We start from the raw sequence: 21,119 nt of genomic DNA, 5'->3' as shown, positions 1-21,119 counted from the left end.
TAACGATCAACAGGAATAAACTATTGGCACCCAGAATCATGGACACACCAGGTTCTCCTGTTTCAAATAACAGACCAAGAACAATAAATGTCTTGATTAAATCTACATCGATTGCCTTATTTTTCACTTCAAAATTTTATTTTTTTTCTTCTGAGAAAAATCCTCCCGCTGAACAAAAGAAATTTTTGAAAATTAAAATATGTTTGTACCTATCTACGCACCAAAACAAAACACCTTTATTCCGTTTAGCGTCAAAGCTTTTACTTTCATCTGTCAATTGAATAAAATGACCCTTTACTACTTGTCAGAGTCTCATCATTTCTTTTTCGTAGACTCAGATTTACGATATTTGACATCAATTAGTCATTATACTCAATACAGCTTATTATCTGGTAAAAATAAAAATAAATATTGTCATTACATACAAAACCCTTTCCTAAACTCAACTATGGCAGACTGAGTGAGCTTCTTTATTCTATGAAGAATGTAGCATTTTAAACTGGCACCGGTTACCGTTTAATATAAATAATCTGTCCCAAAACAAAACCTAGAAGCCAACAAAATGGAACATTTCTATTAATAAAGCAACAAGTAAATAAAATAAACATAAAGATAAAATACAACTTAAAATCAGCAATGTGTATAATATATAAAACCTAAAAGAAAAAGAAAAAACAATAGAAAGAACAACACCAATCTTCTCAAACGTGTCAACATAACATTCCAATGGCACACGAGTCAACATCATCTTCATCAACAAACAGAAGCACACCATCTTTAGCTACATGTTCGATATCATTGATAAAAAATAATGAATTTAAAAGAAAAACGGATAAACAACAACAAAAGAATAATAAAATCAACAAGCTTTCAAAATTCCATTCATTGTGAAACACAAAAACAACAAGAAAGCCGTACTCTGAATAAAAACAAAACAGTTTTTTTTTTATTTGGCCAGAAAATTTGAGTTTGCTGGCCAAAATTTTAAAATACGTGTTATTTTTTTTTTAGAGAAAAGCTGAATACATAGTAACGCTCAATATTACAGTTTAATTGTTATTATGCCTTTGTATAGCGATGAAATGATTTGTGAAGAGCCTTATATTTTGTGTATTGATCACATAATTGCTACATTACTGTAATTTTCTTAAAGTATATTAATTTTTATCTCCATTATTTTTTAAACGGATGCATTGAGGTAGATTTCATTCAAGTATGAAAATGGGAGAGGACAAATTGTGAGAAGTAGTTTGTTGTTGTTTTGTTTTTTAATTATTTTTCTTTGGGGGGGGGGGGGGGGGGGGGGGAAGGGGGAGTCTTTCACGAAGGTTAAAATTTGAGGTAGTTTTTATGATAGAGCTATTTATTGGTGATTCTAACTGTAACCTATAACTACAACGCCCGTGGAAGTCTGGACATGTGACATTCAGCGCTTTCGAGTGACTTGAGTCAACACACAGTACTGTGGATGGGTACCCACAGACTACTAGGATATTTTGAGAGCATTCATGCGATTAGAATGGGGGATAGTTGACTTTCAAACTAGGAAATGGAACTTTGATTCCATGAGTGTTACCGACAGGGCGACTACACGAGAACACTTGTTAAGCGCTTAGGAGTATGGAGTAAAATTAGAAATTGAAATATCAAATGTGAAAATTCATGATTAAACTTTTTTAATCTATCACAAAATCTATCAAGGCTGATATTGTTTGTTTGTTTTTAAGGGTTTTACGGCGCTTGAAATACATAAAGGTCATATCGACGCCAGTAAAAAAGGAGGAAAATGTTTTTGTAAAAAGTTCTAGAATTACAATTAAAGCACCCAAGAAAAAGTAAGACAAAGGGGATTTTTTTTTCAAAATATATGATGTTCTTTGTGTTCTCAGGATTTTTAAAACTCCTATCGGGGTTTGTTTTTCTCTTCTAACTATGGATAACTACTTTTTAGTGTGCTGTGATTATCTCTGAGTGTGGTGAAGATGGTAGAGCTGCTTTGTCCTTAAAGTGATATTATTTACATATATATTAAATGATAATAATGGCATATATTACAAGATAGTATATATAGATATTGAACTTCAGATTGGAACATGACATGAAATGAAAATTTAGAGAAGATTGGATTTCTTGAGGTAGTCTTCTTGTTAACAACAGGACCAGGATTAGTAGGGACACTGATAGTTCCAATAATTACATCGTTTGAGTAGTGTTAAAAGTAATATCAAAATCGATTTTTGTAATATATCGATAATTCACTCATTTTATTTCCAGCTTTCCGTGATACTGATTTTCTTAAAAGTTTGGTATCGTTAGTTAAATAATTTCGATTTAAAAAAAAAACCAGAGCAACGAAAAAATCTGGGAGGGGGGGGGGGTGAGTCTATATAATAGATTTTGCAATATTTTCAAGCACTACTATATTATAACACATTCATTGTTTATTTTCCTAGAATATGAATAGCCCGTTATGCACACCGGTAAGTTACAGCAACCATTAAGTAAATAACTAATGACTAATGAATAGCTAACTTACTAAACAAAAACAAAAAAGATTATTGCGTTAAAGGAGGATATAAGAGATATAGCTATCACCGGATCTCATCAGCACGTCATTAAATAATAAATGGTAACTCTACTCTCCTACCAAATCGTTTTTTAAAATGTACTTTGAGTAATACCAAGTCATACCGTTAAAACATATTATTTTTTTTTTCAATTAAGAGATCTCCGTTAATCCAATGTCAATATTCCACGATAAAGCAAATACATTATATATATATATATATATATATATATATATATTATATATATATATATATATATATATAATATTATATATATATATCTGTCCAGTATATTTAGTAACACTTAATTGACATTGGCTACCATATTATTAATTAATGATTCAAATATTGTTCTGTGATACGTGGTGAGAATGAGGAACTCGCAGACTTTTACGATACTATTTTCAGATGTTACTCTTTCAAAACTTTACTCATGGGCGCAAAGCTTCGAAAAAGAATCACTGTAGATGCCCGAAAAAGAGAAAGAAACTAAAAATAAATTATTTTCAAATGACATTCACCAATAATACTGCCGTACTCTGAATAAAAGCAACACATTTTTATAAAAAATCTAGCCCGAAAACTCGTCCTTTAAATATCTGTCCATTAAAATATCCTAGTCTTGTCAAAAGTTCTAAAACTTGGGATTTTTTTCAAGGAGTTTTTGCTAAGATGAGGATCATTTTAATTGATCGAAATTTGAAGGATACACTCTCTGACCAAAATTTCAATGATGTAATTTTTATTCAAAGCACGACAGAATAGAGGAGACATACTATTAGTAATATTATTATTATTATTATTATTATTATTATTATTATTATTATTATTATTATTATTATTATTATTATTATTATTATTATTATTATTATTATTATTATTATCATTACTACTACTTGCTCTCATCCAGCTCAAAGCAGACAAAGCTTGGAGAGTGTCTCGGTTTCTGAAGGAGTTAATCAATCTAATTGGAATTACGAGATCTAAACCAACAATGTAGGTACCTGAAATGACGCTGATTTTCTAGACTAGTGGTCCCACAAAAATTAAATATGATATTATGGTAGTTGATGTTGAATGATAATCACCGGTCTTCATTCATATCTTAAAAGTGTGTTACGAGAAGATTACTGAACTCAGAATCGTCAGATCTATAATAAAGTAATACAGTGTAATTTCTAAGTGTATTAATTTCATGAGATGATCCTGTGGGCAAAAGGAATTAAATAAACCAACGATGGCTTTGGGTTCTTAAAAATCGAGGGAGGGGGGGGGGGGTAATTACTTTATAACTATTAGTAACCTGCAATTCATGAATGCATTATTTATCCATATATTATTATAAATTCTCTGACTTGCATTTTCAATCTTAGAAATTTTAACCAGAAATATTTGAAAACTATTCTTTTTATTTTATGTTTTTTTTTAACTTTAGAAACCTAATGATGACGTAGTGGCAGTAAAGGAGCTAGATTGGCAAGAAAAATAGTAAAATAAACAATTATTAAAATGAATGTTACTGTCTCATTAAAAGCTCGCGATGCACATTTTGAGACTTAGGTGGATTCTATATCCTATTATAAAGCATATAGTGTAGTTTAGCAGTTTCGTTTTTCAAGATGGCCACTTGAGCCCTAAGTTTCAAGTTTTCCTGTTCCAGAAAAGCTGCCCTCATGGCAATCTCTTCCTCTTTCTGCCTTCGAGCGTCACGTGATCTTTTCGCAGCCTCGTTATTTTTCCGTCTCCTGTCCCAATAAGCATCATCTTTCTTCTCATCAGGAACGATTTTGGCTTTTTTTTCTGGATCCAACTCGTTCTCCTGACCATCACTGCTACAGCTTCCATCTCTCTTTGATGACAGTTCCTTGGCAGTTAATGTTGTGCTAACCCCGGTGCTCCCAAAAACGGGACTGCTACTATTAACTGTGGTCACAGGGCTGCCGCTTTCGGATTTGACGGACCCAGATATTGGATTGTTTGCATTGTCTCTAAGTTCAGCTCTTCTTTTCCTTTGAAGGAGATGTGATGTAAGTGGGGTGAGAGGAAAGGAGGGAAAGCTGGAAGATGATGTCGAATCATAAAGAGATTGGATTCCTACTGGGGACGGTGATAACCCACCTCCAGATCCGGACAAAAGCTGTGAATTATAAACATTGAAGGCATCCACTGGATACATTTTGAACGGTCGTATAGGGGCTACTCGAGGGTCGGATCCAGCACGATCAGGATGGGAGGATAAAGGAAGAGACTTCAAATCTTCTTCTTGCAAAGATGAAGATGCAGAAGCTTCTGGAGAATTAGGATTGGATAGTCTCCCAGAGTCGCATGCCCTTGGTATAATAGGACTAGCCGACCTGGCGTTGTTACTAAATGTCGAGTGAGGATGCTGAGGGGAGAGGGCCGTGGGCTGCTGTTGTTGTTGTGCTAGTGGTGGCTGGGTTGGAGGAATAGGATTCCTTAGGCGGGCAGGGGACGGGGGAAAGCTCAATGGACTCCTGGGACTGTGAGGGGAAGGGCCAAGGTGATGAGTATTATTATTACTGTTAACGATACTGGAGGGATCAAGTGGGGATGAGATACCCACACCACTGTTGGACTGTGGGGGTGGCAGAGCGCCACTTGAGGGCGATGAGAGCAAACGTGGAGGAGGTGAAGTTCTATAACGAGACTTGATATCCTCATGGATCTCTGAAGAGGTGCTATCGGAAGAGGCACGCCCCGAATCACTGCTAAGGGGGTCGTGTGTCCGTGAACTGTGGCGCTGGGCGCTCACATCGTAGGATGATATGCTGAGATCTAAAGCTCCCTCCGACATAGTGGTAGTGTCGGGATAATGCACTTGTTTTCCCCAAAAACAGAAACCTGGAATGGATCGAATATAAATTGAATTAAGTATTATATTAATTATATTTGTATCATGTCGTTTGCATATTTCAAGTTTTCGAGATGAATTTTGACAATTTTGAAAACGTACGCAAAGCTTTTTTCAGCCGTTTGCTGCATTCTTGGGAAGCCGCTTAACAAATTCTATCCCATCTTCATGGAGATAAACTTTCATTAGTTCATGACCACGGATGGGGACAGATGTTGTAAAAGTCAGACTGAAGAAACACCAAAAAAAAAAAAACAACAACAACAAAAAAAAAACATACAAAAAAAAAAAAAAAACGCACGTCTATCTAAGATTGAGGAATGGAAATTTACTTCCATGCATCTTGAACTTGAACGCTCTATTTACGTACAGGTCAATCTTTCGTGTTCCGCGAGGAATGTAGATCCAGGCATATTAAGTATCCTATTTTGTATTATTTTATCTTCTTACTCAATCTTCAAGTTCAATCCTGTTTGACGCATCTTTGAACAAAAAGTTTGCTTTTGGTTATAGGAATTAAACAGAATAGAATCAAAATGCTGGATAAAGTTTTGTAAGTGCAGTTACACGATACAATATCATTAAAAGCTGATAGGACATAGCCATGAACCAGTTGACTGCGTGTGTACTCTGGAAAACCCGTGTTTAAAAATTTGGCCTGAGAACTCGTCCTTCTAATATTGATCGATTTAACTGGCCCTCGTCTTGGTAAAAACATTCAAAACTGGGACTTCGCGAAGTACGGCAGTTAACTGGTTATATATATTATTTAGTACTATTTCATTTGACTGTATAAGGTCACCTATTTTTGGCCAATGTTTTAAAGATGGATGTTTCAGTGATATCAATTTATTTTTGTATGAAAATTCAGAAACGTTTGGCAGTAACTTAGTTGCACGTCTTGGAACATGAATATCGTTTGAAAAAAGAACTCTAAATACAATTACCATATTCAAGTGTTGATCTAACTTCATGTTATAAACATTCTTTTAACAACTTTCTGTATAAAAGTATACAAAAGGATGATTTGCACCATGTAGACTACTTCGCATACAGGCTCTTCGACAACAAAATTATGCGACGTTGTTTATCTGGAAAACAAATCGGTAAAAAAAATGGACACAAGACTTAGTGTATCCGTTAGTCTGGTAGATGTAGGTCTATATTGCTTTTCTTAGCGAAGGTTATGGACAAACGGTTCAATTTCGACCGACAACGTTATTTCAGCCACTCTAAGGTTTGCATTCTACATAACAAGGTGGGTTCTTGTGCAGTATTACGCCCGACTGCGTCTGCCTGCAGGCAACACATATAGTCAAGTCTACCATTAGTAACAGTCAACATTTAATTTCTGACAGTCTTGTTATATGGTTGTTTATGATCTGAACTTACTAATAACATACCATGTGTAGCATGTCATAATCAAAGGAAAGATCTGAAAAAGCGCGTATGAAACAGTGCCAGACAAAGCAAGAAGAAGAAAAAGATCATTTATATAAAGCGTTTAACAAGGGTCTCTAGACAACAGCAACACTTAACATGTTGAACGAGACATGTAGCCTTTTCGGCGATATTTCATTTTTTTTTTCGGACAGAGACAACGCTGTAAACGGCAAGGTACTCGTTTTAAACCTGAGAACGGCGAGAGAATGTGAGTAAAGAGCCTTTTCAAAGGACTCAACTATGAGCCGCTCAGAACGGGACTCGAACCCTGGACCTTCGATCCGAAGGCGAGTGTCATACCAGTAGATCACATAGCCGCACAGACAAAAAATTGAGCGTTTATATAACGCAATATCCACTAAACGTGCTCAAAGCCTGACTTACAGCAACATATAATGTAAAAAACGAGTCGTGACGCCTGTTAGGCGATAATACATTTTTTTCAAACAGAGACAACGCTGATAACGACCAGGTACTCAATTTACACCTGAGTATGGTGAGAGAATGTGAGTAAAGAGTCTTTTCCGAGGACTCAACTATGCACCGAGTGGGGCTCGAACTCAGGACCTTCCGATCCTAAAGCGAGTGTCATACCACAAGACCACATAGCCGCACTTACGTATTTACAAATCTTACAACATAAAATATTAAGGTCTCATTGTTTGTTGGAAATACCCAAACCAGCGCAAAATATTATCCAATTAGAGCTCTAATTTAATATAAGCCCATAATTCAATTCGGTCAGATCTGGAAGAAAAATAATTGTGCATCTGAATAGTCATTAAGAGATATTTTACCATAGAGCCCGAGTTTATCCGGGTTTCTTTAACTCACTTAATCCTAGAGATTATTGCTCCTTTTCAAAATTGTAAAAAAAAAAGTATTTAAAGTGAGCATGTGCATATATAGTTTTATTCAACTACCATGTAAAAATGAAAAACATCAGCTTTGATACTACGCCTATAATTTGTCTCAGAAAAATGTAATAAATAGGCATGGGGTAAAAGGAACCCGTGTAAACTACGGATATAGTCGGTGGTAGGATTGAGTGAGATAACATTAAGTGGACAATGGCAATTGCTTGCTATTGCCACCCTTTGAATAGGTCACTAATATATCGCAAAATACATTCCGTCAGATCGAAGAACCCAGTAGATACATAATCACTACATGTGCAGCAAGCCGCTACGAGTTTTCTGCTCCATTCACAGACCAAGTTAGGCATAGAGTCAATTTGATACAAAAAGAAATAATTCAAAAGAGATGAAAGGGAGTTGAGTTTTTTTTTTCATTTTGGACCGCCTAGAAACGGGTTAATTTATGAAACCATCTAGCTTTAGTTTTATGTTTGCTAATTTTCTATTCGAAAACAGCGATTTTTAAAAATTACATATTGTCAGGTGTGTATTGTGTAAATAATATTTAACCCCAATTCAGTACTAACTCTGTCGTGCCCTGGAAAAAAAAAACATATTTTATAATTTGGCCAGAAACTCGTCCTTCAAATATCGATCGATTTAAATTACCCTCATCTTGTCCAAAAAAGATCTCAAACCTGGGACTTCGCGAATTTTTAAATATGTGTCTTTCCAGAGTACGGCGAACTGACTTAATAACTAGTGCCCACAGGCAGTTCTACCATTGAGATGTAACTTCGTGTCTCTGGGAAGTCTTAAAAGGGCAATAATGCGTTTTGATTTGGTATATCTATGGTGTTCTTGTTATTAATTTCATTTTTCTCTTTTGTTTCGTCTTGTTTTATTTCTTTTCTTTTTTTTTATCTTATAGAGGAGTGCAATATTGGAGCTTTTCTTTTCTTTTAGTGCGGCTATGTAATCTGATGGTATGACACTCTAATTTGGATCGGAAGGTCCAGGGTTCGAGTCCCACTCTGAGCGGCGCATAGCTGAGTCCTTGGAAAATGTTCTTTACTCACATTCTTTCACCTTATTCATTTGTAAAACGAGTATCCGGCCGTTAAAAGCGTTTTCTATGTCCGAAAAAGAAATACATGTAATACCGCTTAATAGGCATTGTGTCTTGTCCTATATAATGATAAGTGTTGCTGTTGGTTAGGGACCCCTTGTAAAGCTTTTGAGCACGTTTAGTCAATATTGCTCTATATAAATGCTAAAGTTTTTAACATTATTCTTTGTTTTCTAATTGCTTGGAGTTCATACTTTTCAGAAACATTTCATACATAAGTATAACCGTCTCCTTGTAATATGTCGTATGTGTATCTGTGAGCTTTTATATTGAGCAATATCCACTAAATGTGCTCGAAGCGTTTTACAAAGGGTCCCTGACCAACAGCAACACGTAACATGTAGAAAGAGACACAACGCCTGTTAGGCGATATTGCAATTTTTTCGACAGAGACAACGCTGTTAACGGCTAGGTACTCATTTTACACCTGAGTACGGTGAGAGACTGTGAATAAAGAGCCTTTTCCATGGACTATGCGCCTTTTCCAAGTACTCATCTATGCGCCGAGCGAGGATTGAACCCAGGACCTTCCAATCCGAAAGCGAGTGCGACCACAAGACCACATAGCCGCACTATATTTCTCATATGGAAATTGTTCCTTCTCTGTAGAAGATGATGACTCATTATCAGACTTACCAGGAATGGGCGGAATCTTGGATGGAATCTTTCAATAACGCCAGTCGCTGCGTTGCTCTCTATGTAGAGTTACGACGGATGCCAGGTCCCAAAGGTGTCGGTGTTGTATGACTACTACGAGTGTAAGTAAGTGTAGGTATACGTATGTGTGTAGAGATGACCTATCAGTCTGTCTGTCAGGACGTTGTACAAGATTTATAACCGTTGCCTCAGGTGTCCGCGACCTGGAAATCCTTTGAGATTTAGCGACAAAGCCATTGTCATATTGTGGATGTGCCTTGTTAGCAATGCCCTGGTTTGGAGGACGAAAATAACAATTGTGGTGGTAGTGATGATGGTGTGGTGGTTATTATGAAGGTAACGATGACATAGGATGCAGATGATTGATGGATATTGTTAATCCGATTGTATTTTCTGAGACTTGGTCATGAAAATTTTGTAAAATCGACTTGTCAAAGGTAATCCAGAGGTGATCATGTCAATTTTTTTTCTTACTTTAGACTCAGTGCCTGTTGTCCATACCGTGAGACGAAATGGATAATTATTTGATTTTACTCCAGTATGAATCACACATCTTGGAAAATCAAAAGAGGATATTTCCAAATATCCTTGAATAAAGCTTGTATCCCAAAATAATCTCAGACAGATACTTGTGGATGAGTGGAATATATCGAATATATAAGTCTAGATAAGAGAATTCACAACTTTTTAATTAGACATTTAAAAACTTTACAAAGTTATAAAAAGTACTTCATCATTCCACAAGAAATTTCAAAATCGAACCTAATATGAAAACACTGCAGTTCATTAAATAACATAAGTACAGATATCCTACATTACCAGTACTTATACCATATCATGATGTGCGGGTATTAGGAAGTCCATCGTCCAATGCCAATCATTATTGGTACACTAATTCCAATATCCCTGAGTGTACTCAGATTCACACCACTCCAAAATTAACTAAAGTAACCCGGACTCACCAATGCGCGGCGATATTTACAACCTCGCTTGGACCCAGCGACGGACTAACTGACCACACTTATATCTCTCGCGTCTCGTCTCGTCCCGATTTCGCTGGACTCAGCACGTCCAACGGTCAGAAGTGGTCAACGGAGACCTCTCTCTCTCTCTCTCTCTCTCTCTCTCTCTCTCTCTCTCTCTCTCTCTCAAACGTAACAAAGCGGAGATTGACCACAAGATAGGCGAACTCATGTTGCTATAACGTTATGTAAAAATTATCGACTGACTGAAATACGCAAGTAAAAGTATTATTATCAACTGCGTAGGAGGTTGAATTGTAAAAAGGTCATTGGAGATCGCCATAAGGCGTAAGAGCTAATATGACATTTATTATTACAAATACACTGAAATCAAATTGTTAATAATAATAATAATAATAATAATAATAATAATAATAATAATAATAATAATAATAATAATGAATAATAATAATAATAATAATAATAATAATAAATAATAATAATAATAATAATAATAATAATAATAATAATAATGATGATGATAATAATAATAATAGTAATAATGATAATAATAATAATAATAATAATAATAATAATGATGATGATGATGATGATGATGATGATGATGATGATGATGATGATGATGATGATGATGATGATAATCTGCTAGAGAGTTTTCTCAAGATGAGGTCATTTCAATCGATCGATATTTTGAAGTATGAGTTTTCTGGCCTAATTTTTAAGTCGGCGTCTTTCCAGAGTAAAAGGGAGTTAACTGGTTAAACACCTCATAGTGCAGTTTAATTTGAGATATTTTGCGCAAACTTAGCAATTCTATTTCCTGCATCTATAATAATATAGTACGTCTTAAACGACTATCGCAAACATTTCTTCTGGGTCAGTCTGACATATACACTACACCAACATCCTTAACTCGTTATGTAAAAGGTTACGGTCTTGTGGAAACTGCTTACGTGTCGACAACTCACACAGCAGACCAACACTCACGCGGATGCTGTATGGTCTCACCTTCTGTCGGCCAAAGTCATCCCTTTGATGTACGGACAGAGAGCGTGAGAAACTTCCCCCTTTCTGACATCACCCCGGTTTCTTAGATATATCATGTTGTTGTTTCATTGTGACGCTTTGTCACCCCAAATTATCTCGAAAAATTTGTTGTTGCCCTATCCACCCATGGCGATGTGATCATATTATTCTCCCGTACTCTGGAAAATCACATTTTAAAAAAATTTGGTCAGATAAGGTTTCCTTCAAATATCGAAGGGATGAATAACTATTTGATTTTTTTTTCCTGTATGAATCACGTCTTGGAAAATCAAAAGTGGGGAATTCCAAATATTCTTGAATAAAGCTTGTATCTCAAAATTAATATCCAACTGATACTTTTAATGATCTTTGTCCAGAATGCTCAAACCTGGAACTACCGTGAAGACATCGAAATATTGACCAACGGTAATGGCTCAAAAGTAACATCGAAAGTCAAATCTGTGTGAATGATTTTGGAAGCTTTTGTCTGAAAAGACAATTACGTTTTTAAGATAGGGCTCCTCTACGGATGGTTTTAGGACAAAAGTGTGACAAGACGACGATGATAAATTCAAATGATAAAAATTAATTCAGATTTTTAAAATTATTAAAAACCTTTGTTCATTCTTATTATAATCTTTATTTACAAACAATTTGTCACTGCATAGTTTGTTTGTTTTTTGTTTTTGTTTTTTGGTGGTGGGGGGGTTGTTTTGTTTTGTTTTTGTTTGTTTCGTTTTTGCTTTGTTTTTTTTTTTTGTTTTTTGTTTTTTTTCTTTTTGTTGGCTTGTTTGTTTATTTTTTAAAAATTGTTAATCAACAGTTTTAGTCCTCTATCGAACCCAACACTTTCTTAAAATCTACCTCTAATAACAACTTTCAATGATGCCATTTTAAAAATCAGACGAAAATTATTGTTCTTAATAATTTCGTTCCTTGACCCGAAGTTATTTCAGCTATCCCTTCATCTTACTTAGATTATAAATAATTTCCAGTGATTGAAATGATAGCACATTACAATAATATGATATTAACTATTTAAGATAACTACCCTTTGTTACACACAGTTGCACGACATTTTGGAATAGCACCTAAATATAATCATATGTTATTATTATATATTATTATTATTATTATTATTATTATTATTATTATTATTATTATTATTATTATTATTATTATTATTATTATTATTATTATCATTATTATTATTATTATTATTATTATTATTATTATTATTATTATTATTATTATTATTATTATTATTATTATTATTATTATGCCCAGTTCCGGGTGCGCTGAAAGAGTACAGTTTTGCAGGCCTGTGTCCAAACAGGGAACAAGAAGAATAAGTTTAGCCAATTAACTATTTTTCGGCTTCCTCCGTCTCTCCAGTTTAATCTGTAATTAGTCATATTATGTTTTTTATCTCTGTTTGCCTTCATTTTTCCTTGTCTTTTTTTGGTCATTTAATAGAAAGATTTTTTGTAGAGCTAATCACATCTCGCCAATTTGATTTGAAGACTATAAATTGTATGAAGTTGACGTCACTCAGGTCTTTGTTATTGTTTTTTGCCATCCGCGTTTATGAGTAATTCTCACTAAACTATGTATTATCCATACAATAAACGTTCAAGGTTACACAGAGTTTTGTGTGTCGGTCCGTAGCCATCGTTATGTTATAGCCTGACACGGAAACCCAAAAAGACTGGCATTTTGACGTCATTATTTAGTCGTTGCACCGCTTTGTGAGTTGTCGTTAGTAGTGCTCATGGAAACAAGTGGTCCCATTGGTTGAACTATTGGATACAACTCACGATTTGTTTTCTTTTGTGGCCAAAGACTGTCATTTTGACGTCATTGTTTGGCTTTAAGTTACCGATGGCAACGGTCGGTTCTTTATTCTTCCGGAAGGCAATGTTGTGAGCTTCTCAGCCAAGCGCACTCTATCTATAGATAATTCGAAGATGACGTCACTCGGGTCTTTGTTATTGCATTTTGCTATCCGCGTTTTGAGTTATGCTCACTGAACTGTATTAACCCGACTATAAACGTTCATGGATACACACAGTTTTGTGTATTGGTCAGTTATACTTCCGGAAGGCAATGTTATGAGCTACTTAGCCAAGCGCATACTATCTATAGATAACTAGAGAACTACTCATAAACGCGGATGGCAAAAAACAATAACAAAGACCAGAATGACGTCAACTTCATTCCATCTATACAATAAAGTTTTTCTTTAAGAAGTAAGCTATCTATATAAAGATAATGAGTGCTTGGCTAAGAAACTCGCAACATTACCATCAGGACCAACACACAAAACTAGGTGTAATCTTGGTCGTTCATAGTTGTGGCGGGTTGTGTGTTATTTTTGTGGGATCGAGTCCAACCGATAGCTCAATGGTCTGGATTCGAACTAGTATGCGCGCTATGGCTCTCGTTACCAGCTGCGCCACTCAACCTATACCACAAACGGCTCGGGTTTAATCTAGGGGTGATTAAGAAGTGCCTTAGGATCCCTTATAACTTAATTGTATTAATAACAAGTGAGTCAAGACAATAGTAACGCCCAATACAATAATAACAAGTCTATACATAAAGTTTAATTAGATTGTTACAGGAAAAGATAGAAAGAATAAGTATTTATTTAATATCAGGGAGAATAACTCTAATTATTGGATCTAACTTATTATTTATTTATCTATTGATTGATTTATTTATTTATTTATGATTGATTGATTTATTTAGTTTGTAATCATTTGTGTCTGTGGAAAATACATTTGAAAATGGTATAAGCCCGTTTGGCTTATCTTTATCCAGCCGGCTTGCTTGATTGAGGCAAAATTTGATTTAATATATCAGCTAGTTCCAGGGTTGGCTCCTGATTTCAGGGTTTTCTGGACTTCACAACAGTGTGTTGTAGTTATGGGCTGACAGGAAGGTTCTGGTCGGCGATGACTGACATCAGGGATTGGGGATGGACTGGGTGCGAGCCACGGATTGGTGATAGCCAAAGACCTTCAATGAAGAACTTAAACAAAAAGGTCTTAGAGCCAATCTAGTTTGTCTTTCGCCACCGGATCGTCCTTGAGCGACACATCATAATAGCTTATATTTGCCGACAAAGGCAAGGAGAAGCAGTAACTCCATGATACTGGTTAGTTATTGCATTTGTATCAAACATCAACTGACAGTTTAAACTATCTTACATGATGAGAATTTAACAGGAATGTGTCCCTTATATTTTATCATTTATTTATTTTTATCAATTATAATTGTGATTATTATGATGTGTGGCCGGGGATTGGCGGTAGAGTACAGACATCAAGCAATATACTTATTGAATATAAATGAAATAATAGCATAGATCATAAACAAATGTTAACTATAGTATAATATACATATAGATATAGTTTTGTACAGGTATTCTAACTTACGAACATCCATGGAATAGCACAATTAAAATATATACACAAACTATAATAGTAATGGTAGATTAAGCATTGAATTCACAGTAATATCTCGTTCCACTTTGAATGTTAGCCAATAATTCATTTTACCTTCAACCGAGAGAAGATACACTTTTACAAGCTTGAAATTGGAGGGATAGCTCTGCTTTCTTGGGATTCTTAGCGTGTGTGTGATTCAATTCAGAGATGAATTTGATATTGTGAAGTAAAGGGACGCTTTGGAATTATGGGAATAGCCAATCAGAAGAATGTTCCTGTTTTAGATAGCCAATGATATTCAGATGCTTTGATTAATACTGAGTAAGGAAGAATTAACGGAGAGCTAGAACATTAATTGCAATTTTAGCTATTCTTGAACGAGACAAGAACCTCAAGGCACATGCACGTTGGAGTCTTGTTTGGAAAAATTAATTAGCAGGAGATATGAATACAATGGGCAGACAATTTGAACAATTGAATAAAGCCTTAAGCGGGAAGTGAGGAGTAGGATTTAGCGTCCCTTTATACAATGGGAAGATTTCCCACCTATTGATAAAGAAATCACGCATTGAAAGAAAATCGTTCGTCACAATAGTCTGGTTCAGTTTAGTGAGAGTTACTCATGAACGTCGATGGCAGAAAACAATAACAAAGACCCGAGTGACGTCCTCTTCATTCTATCTTTAAATTAAGCTTTTCCATAGAGCAATATCCACTGAACTTGCTAAAAGCGCTTTACAACGGGCTCATTGCGAAGAGCAACACTTAAAAATGTAGGACGAGACTTGATAGAACATATTTTTTTTCGACGGAGACAAACAATTCTGTTAACGGCCATGTGTTCATTTTACACATGAGTACGGTGAGACAATGTGAGTAAAGATCCTTTTCCAAGGGCTCAGATCCGAAGGCGAGTGTTATACCACAAGACCACATAAATTGTAAAATTGTATAATCTTGTTATAGATCAATGTTGCAAGAAATAAATATACCAGGCCATCATTATTCAAATTTTTAACTCAACAGCAGAGAGTATGATAAACACTGAATGATACATAATATCTAATAATACCGCCATTGGTCAATTAGCGTTGTCAACAACAAGACACCTTATCTAACTATACCTACATATTTATTAAGACTAGCTGAAGTGAGATATTATTTCCTTGTCACCTATTTGAACTGCTCGAACTGCGTAGAAGTAGAATGTATAGACATGTCCAAAATCAATGCCATCTTTAATTTATCGTGACCTTAAAGATCTATATTGTCGGCGCCATAGTCGTCGTCATCATCATCATCATCATCATCATCATCATCATCATCATCATCATCATCATCATCATCATCATCATCATCATCGTTATCGTAATCATCTTAGCCATCAATATCGTCGTTTTTGAGACAGCCGCCCCACAAGTATGGTGCACTGTCATAATTTTCAGGCGAGTGTCATACCACCAGACCACATACCTCACTCGATCGGTGCTTTTCAAACACTTTGCTGTTTCCCTCTCAACCAATGACTCCGATGAGAACCAGGACGAAACGAAATAATCTCATTAAAAAACAAAGACAGAGAGTAAACTGAAAGAGGAAAACATATTATATAGAGGGAAAGAATTTACCAGCGTGAAAACTCCGCCACCATTGGAAGTCAAACGACGCCGCCACTATTACAATTTGTTAGAGAAAGGGGCTTGATAGAGAGATAGATAGATAGATAGATAGATAGATAGGTAGATAGATTTATAGATAGATAGATAGATTTATAGATAGATAGATAGATAGATAGATAGATAGATAGATAGATAGATAGATAGATAGATAGATAGATAGATAGATAGATGGATGGATGGATAGACAGACATATAGGTAAATAGCTGCTTGCTCAGAACCTTGTCTTCCGCATAGGTCTTTCCATCACATAATTTAATTTAGATTTCGCTACTCCTTGAACTGACAATCATTTTAGCAATAATCAACTGTACAAGGACTCGAACCAGGTCTATTAAATGACTACCGCCTAATCCTGCAGTAGAACTGTGAGTGCAGAAAGGGAAGGGGAAGTTCTACTCGTCTAATCTGGGTTGAGCTTCTAAAAATAAGGCTCATCTACAACTGACACATCAACGATGGCGCAACGAATAAAACATTGATAACCGCACGCCTCTCTCCCCCTCTCTCTCTCTCTCTCTCTCTCTCTCTCTCTCTCTCTATATATATATATATATATATATATATATATATATATATATAATATATATATATATATTATATTTTATATATATATATATATATATATATATATATATATATATATATATATATATATATATATATCTTTAAAAATAATAATTTATCTATTTTTTTTCTTTGGTATGCTATGCATTTTAATTTGTTAATTGGAAATTCTAAGTAAATGTATGATCTATATTGACTATTGCCTATCACAATCCTTTGAAAACATTTGAACACATCTCTCTCTCTCTCTCTCTCTCTCTCTCTCTCTCTCTCTCAATCTCTCTCTCTCTCTCTCTCTCTCTCTCTCTCTCTCTCTCTCTCTCTCTCTCTCTTTCTCTCCCTTTTTTTTCTCCCCTCACCCTCTTTCAGTTTATTTTTCACCGTCTTCTTAAATAACAACCAAACCCCCGTGATGAACACGACAATGTTAACACATTTTCTTCTCCGTTTTATCGAAATAGCAAAACCCTGTTTTTATCAGCAGAGCCATCCAACACGCTTCCTTACATAAGGACCTTGTTTAAATCCGTGTACTTTCAAAAAAAAATCTGATCCTCTATCCACAAGGCAATGATTGATGTCTATCTTGGTCAAAACTAGGACACATATGACTTCGACTTATTTTTGTAATAGACCGACATCAAACCAAAAGGATATTAATTAGCCAGTATCATCTGTTAGATTAGATGACACTGATATTAGCCTTAATAAATGTTTCACGCTACCAAAAACCGAGTCAAAACTTGCATTGGCTTCACGGAGCTCCTGACTCCAAATTATTAGAGGATAACGAGCCTGTAACGTTAGGATAAGTTACTATCCCACTTAATCCTCGATTTGCCATAATGTCTTCAACATTAAAATTTATACAATATTTTATCTCATTGCGGTCTTTTCCGTTCATCGCTTTTCTTCTTCTACAAGGAAAACTCATTTACGTGGTTGAATTTTTAATTCAGAAAAGTGAGTGGAGCAGGCACTTATGTTGGTAACAACAAGATATGAAGTGAGTATAAAAGTGCCAGAAGACAATAGAGAATAAAAAATTTTTTCGCGGCGGTGGTGGGGTTTGAACCTGCGACCTTATTGGTACGACAACTCCGCCTGGCAGGTGAGAGCGTGGCTCTACCGTGTGAGCTATCCACGAACACAAAAAATATTCGTTTCAAACCCAAAGTCATTTCTAGATCCCTCTCTCACCCACTTCTTGAGACCGCCGATTCGTTCACCACCATCGCGAAGTAATTTTGACCAGCAGTTAAGCTTAATAGCCAATATTCTCAACACAAACATATAACATAGAAACGATTGAGACATTGAGTATGCTCCGGTGTATGGGGTGAATTTTTAATTCAGAAAAGTGAGTGGAGCAGGCACTTATGTTGGTAACAACAAGATATGAAGTGAGTATAAAAGTGCCAGAAGACAATAGAGAATAAAAAATTTTTTCGCGGCGGTGGTGGGGTTTGAACCTGCGACCTTATTGGTACGACAACTCCGCCTGGCAGGTGAGAGCGTGGCTCTACCGTGTGAGCTATCCACGAACCCAAAAAATATTCGTTTCAAACCCAAAGTCATTTCTAGATCCCTCTCTCACCCACTTCTTGAGACCGCCGATTCGTTCACCACCATCGCGAAGTAATTTTGACCAGCAGTTAAGCTTAATAGCCAATATTCTCAACACAAACATATAACATAGAAACGATTGAGACATTGAGTATGCTCCGGTGTATGGGGTGAATTTTTAATTCAGAAAAGTGAGTGGAGCAGGCACTTATGTTGGTAACAACAAGATATGAAGTGAGTATAAAAGTGCCAGAAGACAATAGAGAATAAAAAATTTTTTTCGCGGCGGTGGTGGGGTTTGAACCTGCGACCTTATTGGTACGACAACTCCGCCTGGCAGGTGAGAGCGTGGCTCTACCGTGTGAGCTATCCACGAACACAAAAAATATTCGTTTCAAACCCAAAGTCATTTCTAGATCCCTCTCTCACCCACTTCTTGAGACCGCCGATTCGTTCACCACCATCGCGAAGTAATTTTGACCAGCAGTTAAGCTTAATAGCCAATATTCTCAACACAAACATATAACATAGAAACGATTGAGACATTGAGTATGCTCCGGTGTATGGGGTGAATTTTTAATTCAGAAAAGTGAGTGGAGCAGGCACGTATGTTGGTAACAACAAGATATGAAGTGAGTATAAAAGTGCCAGAAGACAATAGAGAATAAAAAAATTTTTCGCGGCGGTGGTGGGGTTTGAACCTGCGACCTTATTGGTACGACAACTCCGCCTGGCAGGTGAGAGCGTGGCTCTACCGTGTGAGCTATCCACGAACACAAAAAATATTCGTTTCAAACCCAAAGTCATTTCTAGATCCCTCTCTCACCCACTTCTTGAGACCGCCGATTCGTTCACCACCATCGCGAAGTAATTTTGACCAGCAGTTAAGCTTAATGGCCAATATTCTCAACACAAACATATAACATAGAAACGATTGAGACATTGAGTATGCTCCGGTGTATGGGGTGAATTTTTAATTCAGAAAAGTGAGTGGAGCAGGCACTTATGTTGGTAACAACAAGATATGAAGTGAGTATAAAAGTGCCAGAAGACAATAGAGAATAAAAAATTTTTTCGCGGCGGTGGTGGGGTTTGAACCTGCGACCTTATTGGTACGACAACTCCGCCTGGCAGGTGAGAGCGTGGCTCTACCGTGTGAGCTATCCACGAACACAAAAAATATTCGTTTCAAACCCAAAGTCATTTCTAGATCCCTCTCTCACCCACTTCTTGAGACCGCCGATTCGTTCACCACCATCGCGAAGTAATTTTGACCAGCAGTTAAGCTTAATAGCCAATATTCTCAACACAAACATATAACATAGAAACGATTGAGACATTGAGTATGCTCCGGTGTATGGGGTGAATTTTTAATTCAGAAAAGTGAGTGGAGCAGGCACTTATGTTGGTAACAACAAGATATGAAGTGAGTATAAAAGTGCCAGAAGACAATAGAAAAAAATTTTTATTCTCTATTGTCTTCTGGCACTTTTATACTCACTTCATATCTTGTTGTTACCAACATAAGTGCCTGCTCCACTCACTTTTCTGAATTAAAAATTCACCCCATACACCGGAGCATACTCAATGTCTCAATCGTTTCTATGTTATATGTTTGTGTTGAGAATATTGGCTATTAAGCTTAACTGCTGGTCAAAATTACTTCGCGATGGTGGTGAACGAATCGGCGGTCTCAAGAAGTGGGTGAGAGAGGGATCTAGAAATGACTTTGGGTTTGAAACGAATATTTTTTGTGTTCGTGGATAGCTCACACGGTAGAGCCACGCTCTCACCTGCCAGGCGGAGTTGTCGTACCAATAAGGTCGCAGGTTCAAACCCCACCACCGCCGCGAAAAAATTTTTTATTCTCTATTGTCTTCTGGCACTTTTATACTCACTTCATATTTACGTGGTTGGTGCTATCGCCATTAGTCGCAATGCTCAACCAGCTAGATTTCAGCCCGCTGTGAGCCGCGGCTTCACTCAGGTGAATTCGTTTCTAAACTGCTATTGGTCAGCTGACCCCGAGAGAGGGCGGAGAGTACTGGTGTTTGACCCTAATCGCGGACAGGGCAGGTCGTCAAACCATGCCAGGTCGCGATGACCCAGCCTGGTGTACATTTTTAGGTCTAGCAGGAAGAGCTTTGGTGGATTGTCCAGTCATGACTGCATAATGTTATTCAGCTTGAAAACATAGGCTGCGACCACTAGTATTGTGCCAGCCGTGTGACTGTTTCAAGGAATTAAATGGAGAGTGATTCACCATGTTACAATGTTGTCTTATCAGATGATTACGTCAATGCCCTGATAGTTTTGTCATCAC

The 21,119-nt window shown here is 36.3% G+C and overlaps 1 protein-coding gene across 1 annotated transcript; it reads right to left on the bottom strand.

Moving 5' to 3' along the window:
- Positions 1-3,972: 3,972 nt before the first annotated feature.
- On the bottom strand, positions 3,973-10,526 carry LOC144959064 (uncharacterized). Its single transcript, XM_078891436.1, has 2 exons — positions 9,505-10,526; positions 3,973-5,429 (listed from the first exon to the last, which is right to left on the bottom strand). Exon 2 carries the CDS (start codon positions 5,380-5,382, stop codon positions 4,135-4,137), a length of 1,248 nt encoding a protein of 415 aa, XP_078747562.1. The 5' UTR covers positions 5,383-5,429; positions 9,505-10,526; the 3' UTR covers positions 3,973-4,134.
- Between the last annotated feature and the right edge of the window lie 10,593 nt (positions 10,527-21,119).

Source organism: Berghia stephanieae, chromosome 1, assembly GCF_034508935.2.
Source record: "Berghia stephanieae isolate SIO BIC M18660-M18661 chromosome 1, UCSD_Bste_1.3, whole genome shotgun sequence".
Classification (NCBI taxonomy): domain Eukaryota; kingdom Metazoa; phylum Mollusca; class Gastropoda; order Nudibranchia; family Aeolidiidae; genus Berghia; species Berghia stephanieae.
Note: the sequence above shows the minus strand (reverse complement) of the source record. Positions and strands in the feature narration are given on the sequence as shown.

Excerpts from the sequence above, each read along its gene's own strand:
- LOC144959064 (XM_078891436.1), bottom strand. The coding sequence starts at position 5,382 with ATGTCGGAGGGAGCTTTAGATCTCAGCATATCATCCTACGATGTGAGC.